General features: G+C 40.9%; 1 protein-coding gene across 1 annotated transcript in view; it reads right to left on the bottom strand.

Annotated features, from left to right (window-relative positions):
- The window catches only part of gramd4b (GRAM domain containing 4b), a 42,630-nt gene extending 29,011 nt beyond the window's left edge, over positions 1-13,619 (bottom strand). Inside the window, exons 1-3 of the mRNA XM_030765974.1 lie at positions 13,437-13,619; positions 6,471-6,678; positions 3,583-3,703 (exon numbers count right to left, since the gene is read on the bottom strand). Coding sequence (XP_030621834.1) covers positions 3,583-3,703; positions 6,471-6,678; positions 13,437-13,465 — 358 coding nt within the window. The 5' untranslated portion in view covers positions 13,466-13,619. The remainder of the gene's footprint in view (positions 1-3,582; positions 3,704-6,470; positions 6,679-13,436) is intronic.
- Between the last annotated feature and the right edge of the window lie 2,460 nt (positions 13,620-16,079).

Genomic DNA, 16,079 nt, shown 5'->3' with positions numbered 1-16,079 from the left:
ATAAAATGCTTACAGGATGGCCATTTAGGGGGACCTGGGTCACAACATTATATTCCTTTATAATTACTTAGTTATTGTGGACAGGCTGTACGTGTTGTCATGTCTGTGATTTGTATGTCGTGCTGTGTATAAACACATTTGACCTTTTGGGGGTTTGTTTCAATGAGGACAGGAAGCAGAAACCTGCCAGCACAGCGAAATGAGCACTAGCCTGGCAGTGGGATGCTAATGACTCATAAATATTCATAAGCCCTGTTGTCTGAGAACACACGTGACTGGAATCAAAGATGAGGGGCTTTGCTGCCACGGACCACTGTCTGACCGGCCTGCCAGTCAGTATGGCCACAACAGTTGAGAATTATGGGATGGCTGGCAACAGGCTGTGTTTGGATCCCTCACCAGGACAGTGTGGTGGAAATAATGAGTGCTTCATCAGTTTCCCTACTGATGTGTTTGTGTAATTTCACCATTGATGGTTTCCACCACTGCACCAAATGACTGCCATAGTGAGAAAACAGATCAGATGCCCATGCAGTAGTCACTGCAGTGAATGTAGACCAAAAACTTTGCAGGCTCACGCAACACACAAAATAAGAATCAGAAGCAAGCCCAGAACAAATATGTCTCCAGACACCCTCACATGGACAAATAATAGATTATTACATACTATACACTTGCCCTACCTCTCAGCCAAGTCAGGACTTGTCTCACAGACCCCCCCACTACCACACATCTCTCAGTCATGCAACATCTCCAGCTTACACCGAGCTTCAATGACATGACAAACCACAAGCCACAGGATGGTGCACGCACCCGTATGTCTGCCCGGCCTGAGAGACTGACATACATACAGTAAATCAGAGCCTGGCAACCTGTGGGTGAAGGAGAGCGGAAACAAACTGGAATGAATGACCCAAATGCTTATTCAGTCAAACCATTTGCATGAAATTTTTCCCAGCAGTGTGTCAGTGAGTCCACTCCCACTGTGTAAATGGTCATAGCTGCCTTAGCCCAAACGAACACAGTATAAGCCTTTTCCTTTTTTTTTTTTCCACTGCGACAGAAACTACACAAACCAAGGCCAGTATTCTTGCTCTCACACAGTCCCTGGAATCTCTGAGCGGTGCCCCATGCATAATTTACATTTCAGTGCCAGCGTTGTGCCTGTGTACTCACATCATTGTTCAGACACAGTGGATCTGCATGAATGTAAACAGGCTTTCACCCATCCTGCATTGCAGACATATAAACACGCACAAACCTCCAGTGACAGCACTGAAATTTGCTGTGACAATATGACACCCCTAAAGCAACTAAAGCCAAACACTATAATAGTCAAGAGCAGTGTCAGATATGACAGAGCTGACACAGGTTAACAGAGTATGGCAACATGTTTGGTCTTTTAACGCACTGAATGGACTGAGGAGCAGGGCTTATCACATAACTCTGGCATTTCACACGAGACCTCAGATCGTCATATGACCGTCAGTTCTACCACTGCAAACTCTTTGCCAGGATGAAAGACTAAAAACCGAGCTTGGCACGGAAAGTCATTTAAAAACATAATTTTTTACTGTCCATGAAAACTTACTAACGAGCTATTCTCAACTTATTTAAGATTCTGACCATCTCAGAGACACCATACCCACAACGTATATAAGGACCATTGGGAATCCTGCAAACAGTGTCAACTACGCAAAGTGTCATTTCTATTTTGACACATTAATTAAGTCAAACATCAAAAAAGTACAGTGTTTAATTTAGGTATATTTAAAACACGCAGTCTGAACAAAAGCCAAAGAGTTTGAGTGACAGGTGAAATGTGTGGGCGGGGCTCTGTAGAATTTGATGTCGCTGCCATGGACAGTTTGTTTGGTGTCTCAGGTTTTTTTCCATTGGCTCCCCAGCAGTTTATGAGTGCATGTCTGTGGGAGGGGCCGATGATGTAACAGTGCATTAGTATGCATGGTCCTGTGGGAGGGGCCTGTGATGTAACAGTTCATTAGTATGCATGGACCTGTGCTTGTGGGTGCAGTATGATGGTCCCGGCCTGACCTTTCCTGTACTCCAGCACCACAGCTTTAAATATAGAACAGATACACAGATACCCCCTCACCCCCTGCAAAGAGGACCAGCGCCTGTTTGTGTGAACACACTGCATTTAGTTTAAATATAGAACAGATACACAGATACCCCCTCACCCCCTGCAAAGAGGACCAGCGCCTGTTTGTGTGAACACACTGCATTTAGTTTAAATATAGAACAGATACACAGATACCCCCTCACCCCCTGCAAAGAGGACCAGCGCCTGTTTGTGTGAGCACACTGCATTGTGTCTGGATCGCAGGGCAACACTGGCTGATTCTCATTCTTACCAAAGAAAAAAAAGGAAAGACAGAAAAAGGCATGTAGAGTTCAGTAGAGACAGCTGTGTGTGTGTGTGTGTGTGTGTGTGTGTGAGAGACAGAGAGAAAGAGAGGGATAATCTCTGAGTTTGGAGAGATTCACTTATTGAAATGAGACAGGGGTCAGTAAGATTAACTGGGTTAGACTACACACTCTGCAACTCAACTCCCTAAGACCCCCACACACAGCTTCAACAGGTCACACTAAGTGTAATTAAATCCAAATCCCAGTCAGAGGGTCCTAAAAATCCCTTCACTTATTTAAACAGTGATCTACGTCAGAGGGCCAACGCCAAAACTGGGATAATGGAGGGAGCCATGTAACTGTATTTAATCAGTTGACAAAGTCACTGATTACAGCCCCAGTGGAGAACAATGGGAGAAAGGCAAAAGTTACAGCTCCTGTGAACCAAGACACTACTCTCTCTCTGAGAGTGAGAAAAGATGACCACAGTAGCATGAATCTTAAGATTCAGATAAAATGTGAGTACAGCGAAATCTGGTCATTTCACAGGAGACAGACACACAGGTGATCAGCTATCAACAGAGACAATGAACAATCCTTCAGGTCATACTCTGGCACTGCTACACAATCCCACGCCCACTCCACCAGACACTACTACAGCCCCACCACACACACACACACACCTGTAGCCCTGCCCACACACACACCTGTAGCTCTATCCACCACACACACACACACACACACACACACACACACACACACACACCTGTAGCCCCCCCCCCCCCCCTTACACACACACAAACACAGCTGCAGCCCTGCTCACTCTACACACAAACACACTACTGCAGCCACACCCACTCCACAAACATACACACACACTACTGTAGGTCTGCCCACTCTACACACCACTGTAGCCCCGCCCATTCCACACGCACACACACACACACACACACACACTCTCTCTCTCTACTGCAGCTCCTCATACGTCGACTCTGCAGCCAGACATCAGATCACTGATAAAGCATGCACATTTCCTCTGACGTGGATTCCTAATACTGTAATATACACTGATCTTGCATTTAACAGGACAAGGAAACATTCAGAGAGGCAATTTTATGAATATGTTTATTTCAGAATCTTTGAAGGCAGTGAACCTTTGCTATGAATGCCATAAACAGCACTTAAAGCAGGGAGTTTGCATGAAATACTTACGGAGGAAGTGCTTTTCCAGTAAGGCAATCTCCAGGTGCCCTTTGACCTCACTAAGTCGCTCTGACTCAGTTCTCTGGTAATCCTGAATGGCAGCAGCCATGATGACAGATCCTGAACCAGCCTGGGCAGATAGATGCACACACACACACACGCACACGCACACACACACGCACACGCACACGCACACAGAGAGAGAGAGAGAGAGAGACTGTAATTAGACACACACATATTGATCACACACAACAACATGCCTGTGAAGAGGAAACATCAAACATATAATAAATTATGATATTAAAGATATTTGATAAAAAATTGATGAAAAAATAAGAAAGTTTCAGTTAACCAGAATATGTTTTTTCCCCTTTCTGTGTTTCAGTTTGCAGGATTAAGGGCCTTGCTGAGGCGCACATCAGCAGAGAGAAGTCATGACCAAGAACCAGACTCATTACCCTTTGGCTACTGGGTCATTTCCCCAGTCTGTCAGTTTGTACAGCTCATTGTCAGCTCAATACAGCACCCACAGACACAGAACACAGGACACAGACACACAGAGATAAAGAGGGAGACAGAGAGATAAAGAGAGAGAGAAGAAGGTTATTTCAGCAGTGAAAACCACATACCTAGGAAACAGATACTGGTACACACACACATGCATATAGTGCTTTTTAATGTTTTTATGCAAGCTGCTCCATGTGCTGGGGAGACTAATGGAGAAGAGGGGTGCAGGAGTGAAGTAGTGAGGGAGAAAACTGATCCAGTACACAGGCCAGTTCTCTGGGTGAGGATCATAAGGACTAATAGAAGAGTCTTTCTCATGTCGTATCATTCACCAGACCACTAGGCACAGCACACAGCTACACTGCCCCACTGATGATCAGGTCTACACATACCCTGCAGACTCTGCGTTGTTCCTCAAGCAACTAAATCAACTGCCATTCTACAGTAACCAAAATATTAATGAGTACTTGCTCTGATCTAATCAACAGACTGTCATGCTATGCATGCCCTGGTCATCCCACAGACCGTAAACTAATCAACCAGTGGCTGCTCAAACACACTACTGACTCCACAACCAGTGGCTGCTCAAACACACCACTGACTCAACAACCAATGACTGCTCAAGTAACTCAAGTACACAAACATCACAACACCATGTTCCTGGAAGTACCAGATTACCAGTGTTCCAGAAAACAATACTGAGATCACCACTCTGGGGCAACTAGAGGAGTCGTTTCTATGGACACCAGCACCATGGCAACTATTCTACTGAGGACGAAGTCATCGACTCAATCAGCTGACCCTTTAAGGTCTCGCCCAGAAAAGCAACAATGAAAATAAACCCAAGAAAAACAAATAAAAGGCACACATTCTCTTTTCAGGAAGTGCTGGTGCGCATTTCCTTTTTAGCTGACTGTGAGTAGAAAAACAAACTGAGCCTTCTTTGATTTCATATAAACACACACTAGGTCTCCTTAGTTTCCCTTCATTCTTACCAAACTCTCTCAAACCACATTACACCAACATAAGCATGATCCACTACAACATTAAATGCATACAGACCCACCATATCCTTCAGAAATACAGAGCAACAGTGTCACCAAACAAAATTCTAGAATAGAGGTCCAGTTAATATTTTGGTACACCTTCCAACATGTTTTATAAAAGCATTACACCTGCAAAGCCTGTAAGATTATGGAAAGATCATCCATTATGAGATTTTAAATAAATTGATTAAGAGGTTATTGAATAGTCCTGTAATGGAGCCAGCTCTGAGGTGAAAGCTGTGAGATGAAGTAATCCAGAGTTTGATGCAAACCTTAATGCCTGATCTCATATCAGCCCTGTCCGCACAGAGATTACACAGGAAGTCAGACATACACAGGACCAACGAACACAGCTCTGTGCTTGATGTGCGCTCTCAGCGTCTCTGAGGTTTGCTCACCAACTGACACCAAGCCATTTTACTCTTTCAACAAGTCATATCTCAGCTCCTCAATTAACTTACTTGACAAATGTTTGATGTAAACATTTTTTTTTACATGAATCGTGTAATATCTGGCGACACCCAAAAATCACAGATATCTGTGAAAGTTGGAATCAGTTAATGTAGGATTAATTATTATGGAGAATGTGGAGCAATGACCTGGATATTCCTTCTTCCAAAAAATAGCAGCAATACAAAGCAGCATACTGCAGACTTTAGTTACCTGGCTTTGCTGTGCAGACTACTTATGAGAAAAGCGACTACTGATGGAGAGATGTTGAAAAAGGAATTCAGCACAGCCATTTCATGTAACCATACTAATATGCTGAGCGAAGTCAAGTGCAACAAGCAAACAAACAAAACCAATCTGGCACCTCCCTGCACTGAGATCTGATATGCAACACAGACCAAGGGTTGCTCCACATTATCCTGTCTGCTACAGGTGTTTGGTCAGTGAAATGGACATGAGTGATAGATATTTGAAGATTCATTGGTCAATGAAATGGACATGAGTCATTGAGATTTGAACACTCATTTAAATAAAGCTGTAAAGGACTGTTGAGAATAATTCTAACACTGCCTATAAAACTGATGTGATCGTGAATAAACATGGAAAGAAAACATGGAAATCTGAAATTGAACTAAGGCCAATCCAGCAGGCAAAGTTCAATATCTCTACTGCAGTGAGAAACTTCCAGAAGAGAAAAAGATGCTTTGCATTAAAAAAAAAGTACAAAGGAAAATACAATGCAAAACAAAAACCCCCCAAAAAAACACCCTGTCAACAAGTCATACAGTTAATCCAATTTAAGAGGATACCACCTTAAAGCCTTTTAACAATGCCAGTGCAAAAATCACAAAACAAAACAAAAAAACACTGCAGTGAAGGGGCACGAGCACTCACAGGATCTCGTAGCTCCTCTGTGTCTTTGGAGGACGATCTTGGTTTTATCACGACTTCATCATTACATTCACTGTCCGAGGCATTGGGGGACTCCGCAAGGTCCAGAAACTCATCTCTCCTGGTACCTCTGAACCGGATTTTGTCCAGTCGCTTTAGCATGTTCAACACAGAGCTCCTGGTCTTTATCTTAACATGGCGGATGGTAACCCTGCGGGAAAGACAAGAATACACTTTTATTAAACACTAATATGTCATCAACCTGCATGTCCACTCGGTCACCTGACACTCCACAGTACTCTAACAAAAATTACTCCCATTCTCTAGAGAACTTTCCTCACTAGAATCACAGTGCCCTGGCTAATGCTTCCCTGTTCAAAGCATAGACTGAAATTGCACTTCTCAAGGGAAGGGCTCAACACATTCAGAGATAAAAACCAAGGCAGTACAGTATTTTTAGAAATGATGTCATTTCCTGCTTTGCAATCAAACAAACATAGAGCAGTCACTAGTCATCAAGAAAATCACAACTAACTGACAGGATAAGCATGTAAAAGAAGAGCTTTTCTGGCAACAGGCCCTCACACTGAATAAAACCCCCTAGACACTGTTAGAGAGGATGACATCCTAACACAGTGTTTTGACATTTACATACATACACATATAGGCCTATTCAGGAAAGGTCTGGAATACAGAGATTGAAGTTCATGTCTTATGGACCTAAAGTATGGTCTTCATTATGGCCAGATGTTTTGTCAGTGGAAATGAAAGAGTGTTTGCACTAAGAATATACTGATCCATTTGATATAGCCACCCTTCCACAGGGTCAGAAAAAAGGCTCACATAGGGGGATTTATGGCTTTTAGTCTCCTCCTAATGGAGGATTTCTCTGTTTCCCACGGTATTTAGGCCTGTGAACTGGAGTGGCCGGGCTGAGCGAGGCGGTGGTAATTTGGAGACTGAACCACGCAGGGCCTGGTCCAGTGCCCTACCCTCTTCACTATGTAGGTCAGAGGCAAGCCTAGGCCCCACAATCTGAACATGCCTGTACACCCACACTGCCTCAAACTGCCCCGCACTGCCTCACAATGTCATGCACCATCATACACTGCCTCAGACACACTCTGAATGAGAAACCTCCGAAGTCCTGCATCTCCTTTAGGTCTCAGAGGGACCGGGCACAGTTTATTACGATTATACAGTCAAGTCTGAACAGGTTTTCCATTACTCTTTACTATGTTATTGCAAACTTCTGTCTAATGTTTACACATGATTCATATCTTAAAAATGAGACTGACATGGGAGGTAACTGACAATAGTTGAGAATAAATTTAGACTTGCTGCACACCCTGGTCATAGGTGTGAATAGACAGACAGCCAGCCAGTGGATTAAGTGAACAACTCTTTTTCTAATTAATCACTCTATATTCAGAAGTGTTGTGTGGCTGCCTTGCAAACTAAAAGACCCTGAGAACAAGGTGTTTGTGTGTGTGCTCAAGCAGATTTCTCATTCTTTACCTCTAGAGTACAGACAACTGACTCTACACAACAATAACAGGCCTGAGGCTTTCCAGTCAGTTGCATCCACAGGTGGACTACCCTCACACTGGTGTAAATGGGGAAGCCAGCTCTGTGCTTATGAGCAATCGTTCTACTCATTGTCAAACACACACAAACACTCACACACACACACACACATACACACACACATAACCCCTCTACAGATAATCAAAGGAGTTAGAGAGGAAAAGACTGGAGAGAGACATGGGATTGGATCTGCCATAAGAAACAAGGTAAATGAAAACAACGGACCTGTTTAGAAGTTTTGTTAAATTCATAAGTTTTCAGCTTCTAACACAATCATTCAGGCAGCCGGAGAGAGGCATTAGACTTTTTGGATGTTGGCTTGGAAACTGGTTCTGGAAGACCTTAATTAATTAATCATTTAATTACTCTTTATTACTCAGCATATCAAACAGAAGACATGAATTTCATCAGTATTGAAAAAAGTGACAAAAAACAGACACTGAACACAGACAGACAGATACTGGACAACAGACACTGAACACAGACAGACAGATACTGGACAACAGACACTGAACACAGTTCAGTGAGGTCACAACTAAGAGATGAGATATGAGAGATAAAAACAGTTTTAGTAGTACTGGCCCATGTTATGCTCTGATTGAAAAAAATATAAACAACACAAAGCTTACCTAGGGGGTATTTCAGAAAGCAGGTTTAGTGAAAACTCAGAGTTAGTTAACTCAGAGAAAGTAGTAAACCTCCTAATAGAACAGCCCTATGGCTTTGTTTTGCTAGGAGAATGAAGCCATGGGGCTCTTCTATTAGGAGGTTTACTACTTCATCTGAAAGAACTAACTCTGAGTTTTCACTAAACCCGCTTTCTGAAATACCCCCCTGATTTCTGTAGCTAGATCAAAACTTTCACACTGCAAATATCAGATGTAAGACAACAGAAATTACTCACTCAGACTGTCACTGGAATAAGTATGCGTGTAGCTGAATTCAAGAGCCAGCAAAGCACCTCTTAACAAAGTCCAAGCAAAGTCTTTGTGAGAGATTTCACATAGAATTCCTTTCACTTAAATACAGTTGTGCAACAGCGTGGAGTTCACTTCAGACAAGCTGTTAGGCCAGTTTGATTTGTCAGGGGTGTGGCTGGCTCTTTTCTCTGCCACTGAGGAGTCTCACAGTTTAAACATCCTCCCAACAAGGTGATTAGATGTTAACCAGCTGGCATATTTGGTACATTCCAACGCAATGACAACTGAGTGAGGAAAAGTAAATATAATACTAAAAACTTTTTTTTTTCTTAATGAACAAAATGAAACAATAAAAAAATTGCCTGCTAAAGGTGCACCTATAATATCTCATGTTGCCAGGTTGTCCATGGAATTAAATTCTGCTGTTTTATTAATGAATACCATTCATTCTATCGCGACCTGACCTGCCTAGAGAGCCCAACAGCTGGGCGAGTAGCAAAAACGTTACCTTGTAAAGCCGATACAAAATCTACTCTCAGAATCAGCCAATGCCAAAATCTATTCCGGCTACTCACAATAAGGGGAATGGTTTTAATCGGTGTGAAGTCGCGTGGAGCATGGAATGGATCAAACCAGAACTCTCTGATATGAGAAACAGGCCGACAAGTTCAGAAACAGTCTGCGCGAGCGGACCAACACACGAGTTCAAGAAATTATGTTTCAGAAATGGCACGTGATTTGTAAGAAACCTGCGTCTTTATCTGTTCAGTTTCGTGGAAATCAAACATTCAGTTTTTTAATCTACTCGTATTCCAATAAAAGATGCTAATCAAGCTTCTGAGCTCTACGAGGCATGTGAAATTAAAGCTTTTCGTACAGTGTTAAGCGGTACAGTCATGAGGCGCTGGTACAAACATGACAGCTTGGTGAAGTTGGTTTTAGATTGGGATATTCGGTTTTAAACTTCCCTAAATTCGGATACGACAAAGCACTCCCGCTTAATTATATGTTCGAGGGCATGGAAGTACACTATAATATGGTGTGTCACAAGAAAATAACGATATTTGTTGTCGCTATCGATTTTCATCCAAAAACAGCTTCACGACACTTTCATTATTCCTTCAGTCGCCTACGTCTGTGTAAGGGACCGTCTGCAAATTACACATTTCATGAATGTTCGCCGTCTGAAATGACAGTTGATATTAAAATCACCTTTGCACCTCTTCAGCGTTCTACTACTTCAAAAACGAAATAATTTACTTCCCACGACGCATATTTAGAAGAAACGTCCAGTTTTAGAAGCTTTCTTACTGAAATATTTACCATAAAATCCATAAAATGACCTGAAATGCTAAATATCTCAATATGATGGGTGTAGTAGCATTAGAGTATGTCACTTAGGTGAGAATTTCCTGAAAAGTCAAATTACATGGAACATGGGATTCTTTTCCTCCCAGAAAAATATTCACTAAAATCAACTAAGTGACCAACAGACTTTCTCATTCTGATTGCTGAAGTAGTTCCCACTTACAGTGCATAACTTACTAAAAGTGAAATTATTGAGAGAGGTCAATTTATATGGAAGCAGAAGCCATTTATTTCTGAAAAATGTTCACTAAAAATCAGCAACATGACTTTCTCATTCTGATGGCTGTAGTACTCCCCAGTTACAGTGTCTGGCTTACTACAGGTGAGGTTTTAGTGAAAAGTCAACTTATATGGAAACAGGGGTCAATTATTTCTAAAAAATATTCACTAAAAATAAACTAAACAACCTTTTCTCATTCTGATTGCTGTAGTAGTTTCCAATTACAGTGTCTTGCTTACTACAGGTGAGGTTTTAGTAAGAAGTCAACTTATATGGAAGCAGGGGTCGTTTATTTCTGAAAAATATTCACTAAAAATCAACAACATGACTTTTTCTCATTCTGATTGCTGTAGTACTCCCCAGTTACAGTGTCTTGCTTACTACAGGTGAGGTTTTTGAGACAGGTCAATTTATATGGAAGCAGGAGTCATTTATTTCTGAAAAATATTCACTAAAAATCAACAACATGACTTTTTCTCATTCTGATTGCTGTAGTACTTCCCAAATACAGTGCAGACCTTACTACAAGTGACATTTTTATGAAATGTCAAATTATATGAAAGCAAGGGTCAATTATTTCTGAAAATTATTCACTAAAAATCAACTAAATGACCTTTTCTCATTCTGATGGCTGTAGTAGATCCACTTTAGAGTGTCTTGCTTACTACATGTGAAAATTTTGTGAAATGAGAGATGAACAGGGAGATGAAGTCAAAGACTTGAGTTTTTTTTTCACCCTGCAACCTGCACAGGCATCCACCTCAAGCATAGGCTCAAGAAGTGACTGTCTGTTTCCAAGAATACGGCAAAGCACTTCTGTTTCACAGGTGGCCTTGACAGGAAAAAAACAGTAGTTCGGTTACATCGGCAGAAACAGGAGTGAATTACTTCTTTCAAACAAATGAAAAAAATCAAGTAAATGACATTCTGCATTCCAAAGGCTGTAGTAGTCCCTAGTTAGAGTGTGTTACTTACTGTAGGTGCGTTCAATTATATGTAAAACAGGTGTGAATTTATTCTGTTCATATATACACACACACACACACACACACACACACACACATACACACTCTCTCTCTCTCTAAATATATATATATATATATATAGAGAGAGAGAGAGAGAGAGAGAATTTTTTTTTCAAATCCCACTTGTGCTACACTGTAATTGGAAAATACTTCAGCCATCAGAATGACAAAATGTTGACCTTTCTCAAAAACGTCACCTGTGGTCACTTACACACTGTAATTGGGAAGTACTACAGCCATCAGAATGAGAAAAAAATCATGTCGTTGATTTTTAGTGAATATTTTACAGAAATAATTGACCCCTGCTTCCATACAAGATGACATTTCACAAAAATTTCACTTGTAGTAAGTTATGCACTGTAGTTGGGAATTACTACAGCAATCAGGATGAGAAAAGGCCATTTAGTTGATTTTTAGCAAATATTTTTTAGAAATAATTGTCCCCCCTTTCCATAAAAGTTGATATTTTACAAAAAAGTCACTTCTAGTAAGTTATGCACTGTAGTTGGGGATTACTACAGCAATTAGAATGAGAAAAGGCCGTTTGGTTGACTTTTAGTGAATATTTTTCAGAAATAATTGACCCCTGCTTCCATATAAGTTGACCTTTCTCAAAAACCTCACCTGTAGTAAGCAAGACACTGTAATTGGAAACTACTACAGCTGTCATAATGAGCAAAAGTCTTTTAGTTTATTTTCAGTGAATATTTTTCAAGAATAAATGACTCCTGTTTCCATATAAGTTGACCTTTCTCAAAAACCTCACCTGTAGTAAGCAAGACACTGTAATTGGGCAGTACTACAGCAATCAGAATGAGAAAAAGTCATGTCGTTGAATTTTAGTGAATATTTTTCAGAAATAAATTCTCTTTAGTTCCTTGTAATGTCACTTTTCGACAAATGCTTACCTGTATTAAGTGATACACTGTAATGTCGAGCTGCTACAGCCATTAGAATGAGAAAAGTCATCTTACATATCTTTAGTGAGTATTTCTCTAAGAAAGCTCCTGAAACAGGGAGTTTCTTCTAAATGTGCGTCGTGGAAAGTTAGTTACTTCATTTGGGAATCACTAGAACGTTGAAGATGTGTAAACGAACATGTGAAAAAGGAAACATCCATGAAATGTATAATTTGCACACGGTCCCTTACACGGCCGCCGAATATCCAGCGAATATGCGAATATAAAACCAACTTTACCACGCTAAACAAGCGAGGGGCATAGGTCCCAGACTCCACTTCCAACTGCAGTCGCCTACATGAGACAATGAGCCCAACATCATTCAATAAGAGCTGTTCATTCTTGACGTAAATTTATGTTGATTTGACACTTTATATAACGCTAACAGTTTAACAATAAACAAGTAACAACGACTGCAGACAGGTTGGAGCAATCTGTAGGCCTAAATCATTTGTTGGTTAAACCCCAAAAAATCTAGCATGTTAACTGCGGTACGGGCGCAAAAGTGGGTGTCTGCTCCAAGAAAAACATACATCTTTATCCAAGATAAATATACTACTACTATAGTGCGCTGTTGACATTAGCCTTGTAGCCTTCAACAGACTGCAAACGGTAAACCACTGTAAACCTAATGACGAACGAAAACAGTAATGAAGTTAAATGATGAAACAACGTGGAATCACGTTATTACAGTGGAGAACACCTAAAAGCATTATCCAAACGCAAATAGTTTGACAGTTATAGCAACGCTGTAGCAAAAAACGCACCGGAAAATCTTACGTTGAGACATCTAAACAAGAAAGTCAACAAAGACCCTTGCACACAATGTATCATGTAAGGCAAGTGATCTGTTAAGGTTAAAGAATAACTAGATGAAGCATACTGCTTACCCAGTCCGAAATTCGTAACAAAGTTTCATTAACAAGAATGCTTGTAAATCCGATGTGCACCTCCTTCACACCTGCTAAGACAACGCGAAGAAATCCTCTATTATTCCGCCCTCCCCACGCCCAAATACAAATATGAACGCCAGTTAAATTTCTCTAAAAGCACAAGCTTTTGTCTCCCGTTAAATCTCCCTTGGTTTAATATTCACGCGTAGCCCGTGAACGGAGGGTTTCATTCTGTTGATGGGTTTCAGATAGGCACACAAGCTCGGAACCAGGAAATTTCGTCAATGTCAATGACAGGCACTCTTAAAGGGACAGTTAATTGATAGTCTTTCTGTAAGTCAGTACGATGAATGTGTCGTCTCTTTATGTGTGGTAATGTATCCTTGTGGAATTGCTTCAATGCTTGCTAGACACTTCAGATCCTCGTGTTTTATGACTGCCTCGTTAGATGAGTTTGTAATCTCCCTCTCAGTGTTTACCATTTTTAAAAACAATCTGGAAACCGCTCTAGCATGAGACACTCATTATTTTCGCTCCACACATGACTCTCTTCAGCACAAAGGCCTGAATGACTCAAATAAGTAAATGATGACAACATTAATCCCACCATTTTGCTTTCTGATGTTTTCGCCGGCTGTAAGCTTCTCAGGTTACATTCGGTCAGACCAAACTCGACACACAGTGGGTAAGTGTAGAATTTCCAACAAATCCGTGCTCTTGGAATTAATTTTCTTTCAAAGGTTAAATGTTTGGGAAGTCAAAATTGCTCATAAGAGATAATTATTTACTAGTGATTCAGTCATTAAGTGCAGAATAATATACTGAAGTACTTGTATGCTAAGAGCTTTGTGGCACTCAACATGGACTTATAGCTAACCATAAAACCGAACACAGGGTCTGTAGTTCTCCGGGATATGGTATTGGAAGCTCATGATTGTTGTAGCTGGTACCGAAATGATCTGACATGAGCGCAGACATGAAAATGGAAAAAAGAAGGAGTGTCAGTGCAACACGAGTATGCAACTTTGGACATTTCACTGAACAATTAAAAAACTGTAAATGCTTTAGTTTTTATACCTCGTAATTATGCAGGGCCAACATGGACGCGAGACGGCATCGTTTGCTTTATTTTGGAAGTTTCAGATTAAATATTTCCTGACAATTTTCAGATGAAGTAATGATATACGATTCAGGACACCCAAGAATGTCATCTTACTTACATACCGGTAGACAAGGACCTGTGCGCACGATGCATTCAACCCTTGTGTTTACTTTTGGTTACTTTAACAGCATAAATACACCAAAACTAGTCACTAGATGGCGCTCTGATATTATTTTACGTTTAGGCATGCATCTAATTTGTCCATGCCCTCATTTCCACGACCATGCAAATGTTTTACCTGTTTCTGGTGCCTTTGGGTGGTTTCAATCGCCTTTTATTAAAGCATAACGGACAGAAGTACAAGCAATTAAACTCCAAACCAAATTAAAGGAGAGCAGGAAGTGACCTCCTGTCAATCTGATCATACAGTACATGCATGGTATGATGTGGTCAAACCATTTCTATGAATAAACTGTAGATGTGTTCTTGGGGATAAAAACAAACATTTATCGAGGTTAATGTATCTTCACTGGCTGCTGCTGGAGAGCTGTGATGACTTGGTCCAATAACAAAGGTATTACAGTAATGCATTTGTAAGATTACAAAAGTGCCCTCATTAAAGAGCTATTCAGAGCAAAATATACAGCATGTTTTGGTGTGGAGTAGCATTTTTGTACAAGCATTGTTGGCTTCATTATGAGACAGGGTTTTTTGCAGATGGGGTTTAAAGTGTCTGAACATTTGAGAACATCTCGGTCATTTATACAGCGCACATTAAGAACGGAATTAGGAACTAGATTTCTCAGCTCCCAAACCACATCTCCTCATTATAAAATACAAGAAGTGCTTTTTAAAAAAAAAAAACAAGAGGAAGAGTTAGAGACAGAGACAGACAGAAAACAAGCAACTCTAATATGAATTAAACATTATTCACTGGTAATTTGTTTAAAAAAAAAAAACTACTTATGGTTTACAAACGATGTCTTTAAAATGTATTTCTATAAATTTAAAGTAGAAAAATATGTGCACATCAGTTCCATTTCAGACACATTAATTTGTTACATTCTTTGTTTAAGACTGGTGAATACAGCTGATGATCATCGAGTGCAGCATGAGATTTCTACTGTGGTCAAGTCTCAGTCCTGCTCTGTGTAGCGCCATCAGCCTGCACGGGGCAGCAGTGCAGGGAGATGTAAACAGTGCCACTGGGTGACACATTACATGTAATGGTACGTTTAGAGACACAAGCGCACCTGGCAGCATCAGTCTTCTGGAACACTTGGTAACATCCTCAGTCTCGCACAGTAGAGCACTTTGACCACTCAGTTGGGCCTGCTTAAGGATTTGTCGCATATCTGTTCGACATTCCACAGTCCACAGTAACACTACTCTCCATGGAGGCTTAGCACCACGGCCAGCTGAGGTGACTGCCAGTGAGTCGTCTTCCACAGACACTGGGACAGTGCAGCAGTCACATCCTCAGGGCAATGTATATAGTCCACAGCAGGAAAGGGATCCCTTAAAATCAATAGTGAGTC

This window comes from Chanos chanos, chromosome 2 (genome assembly GCF_902362185.1).
Source record: "Chanos chanos chromosome 2, fChaCha1.1, whole genome shotgun sequence".
NCBI lineage: Eukaryota > Metazoa > Chordata > Actinopteri > Gonorynchiformes > Chanidae > Chanos > Chanos chanos.
Note: the sequence above shows the minus strand (reverse complement) of the source record. Positions and strands in the feature narration are given on the sequence as shown.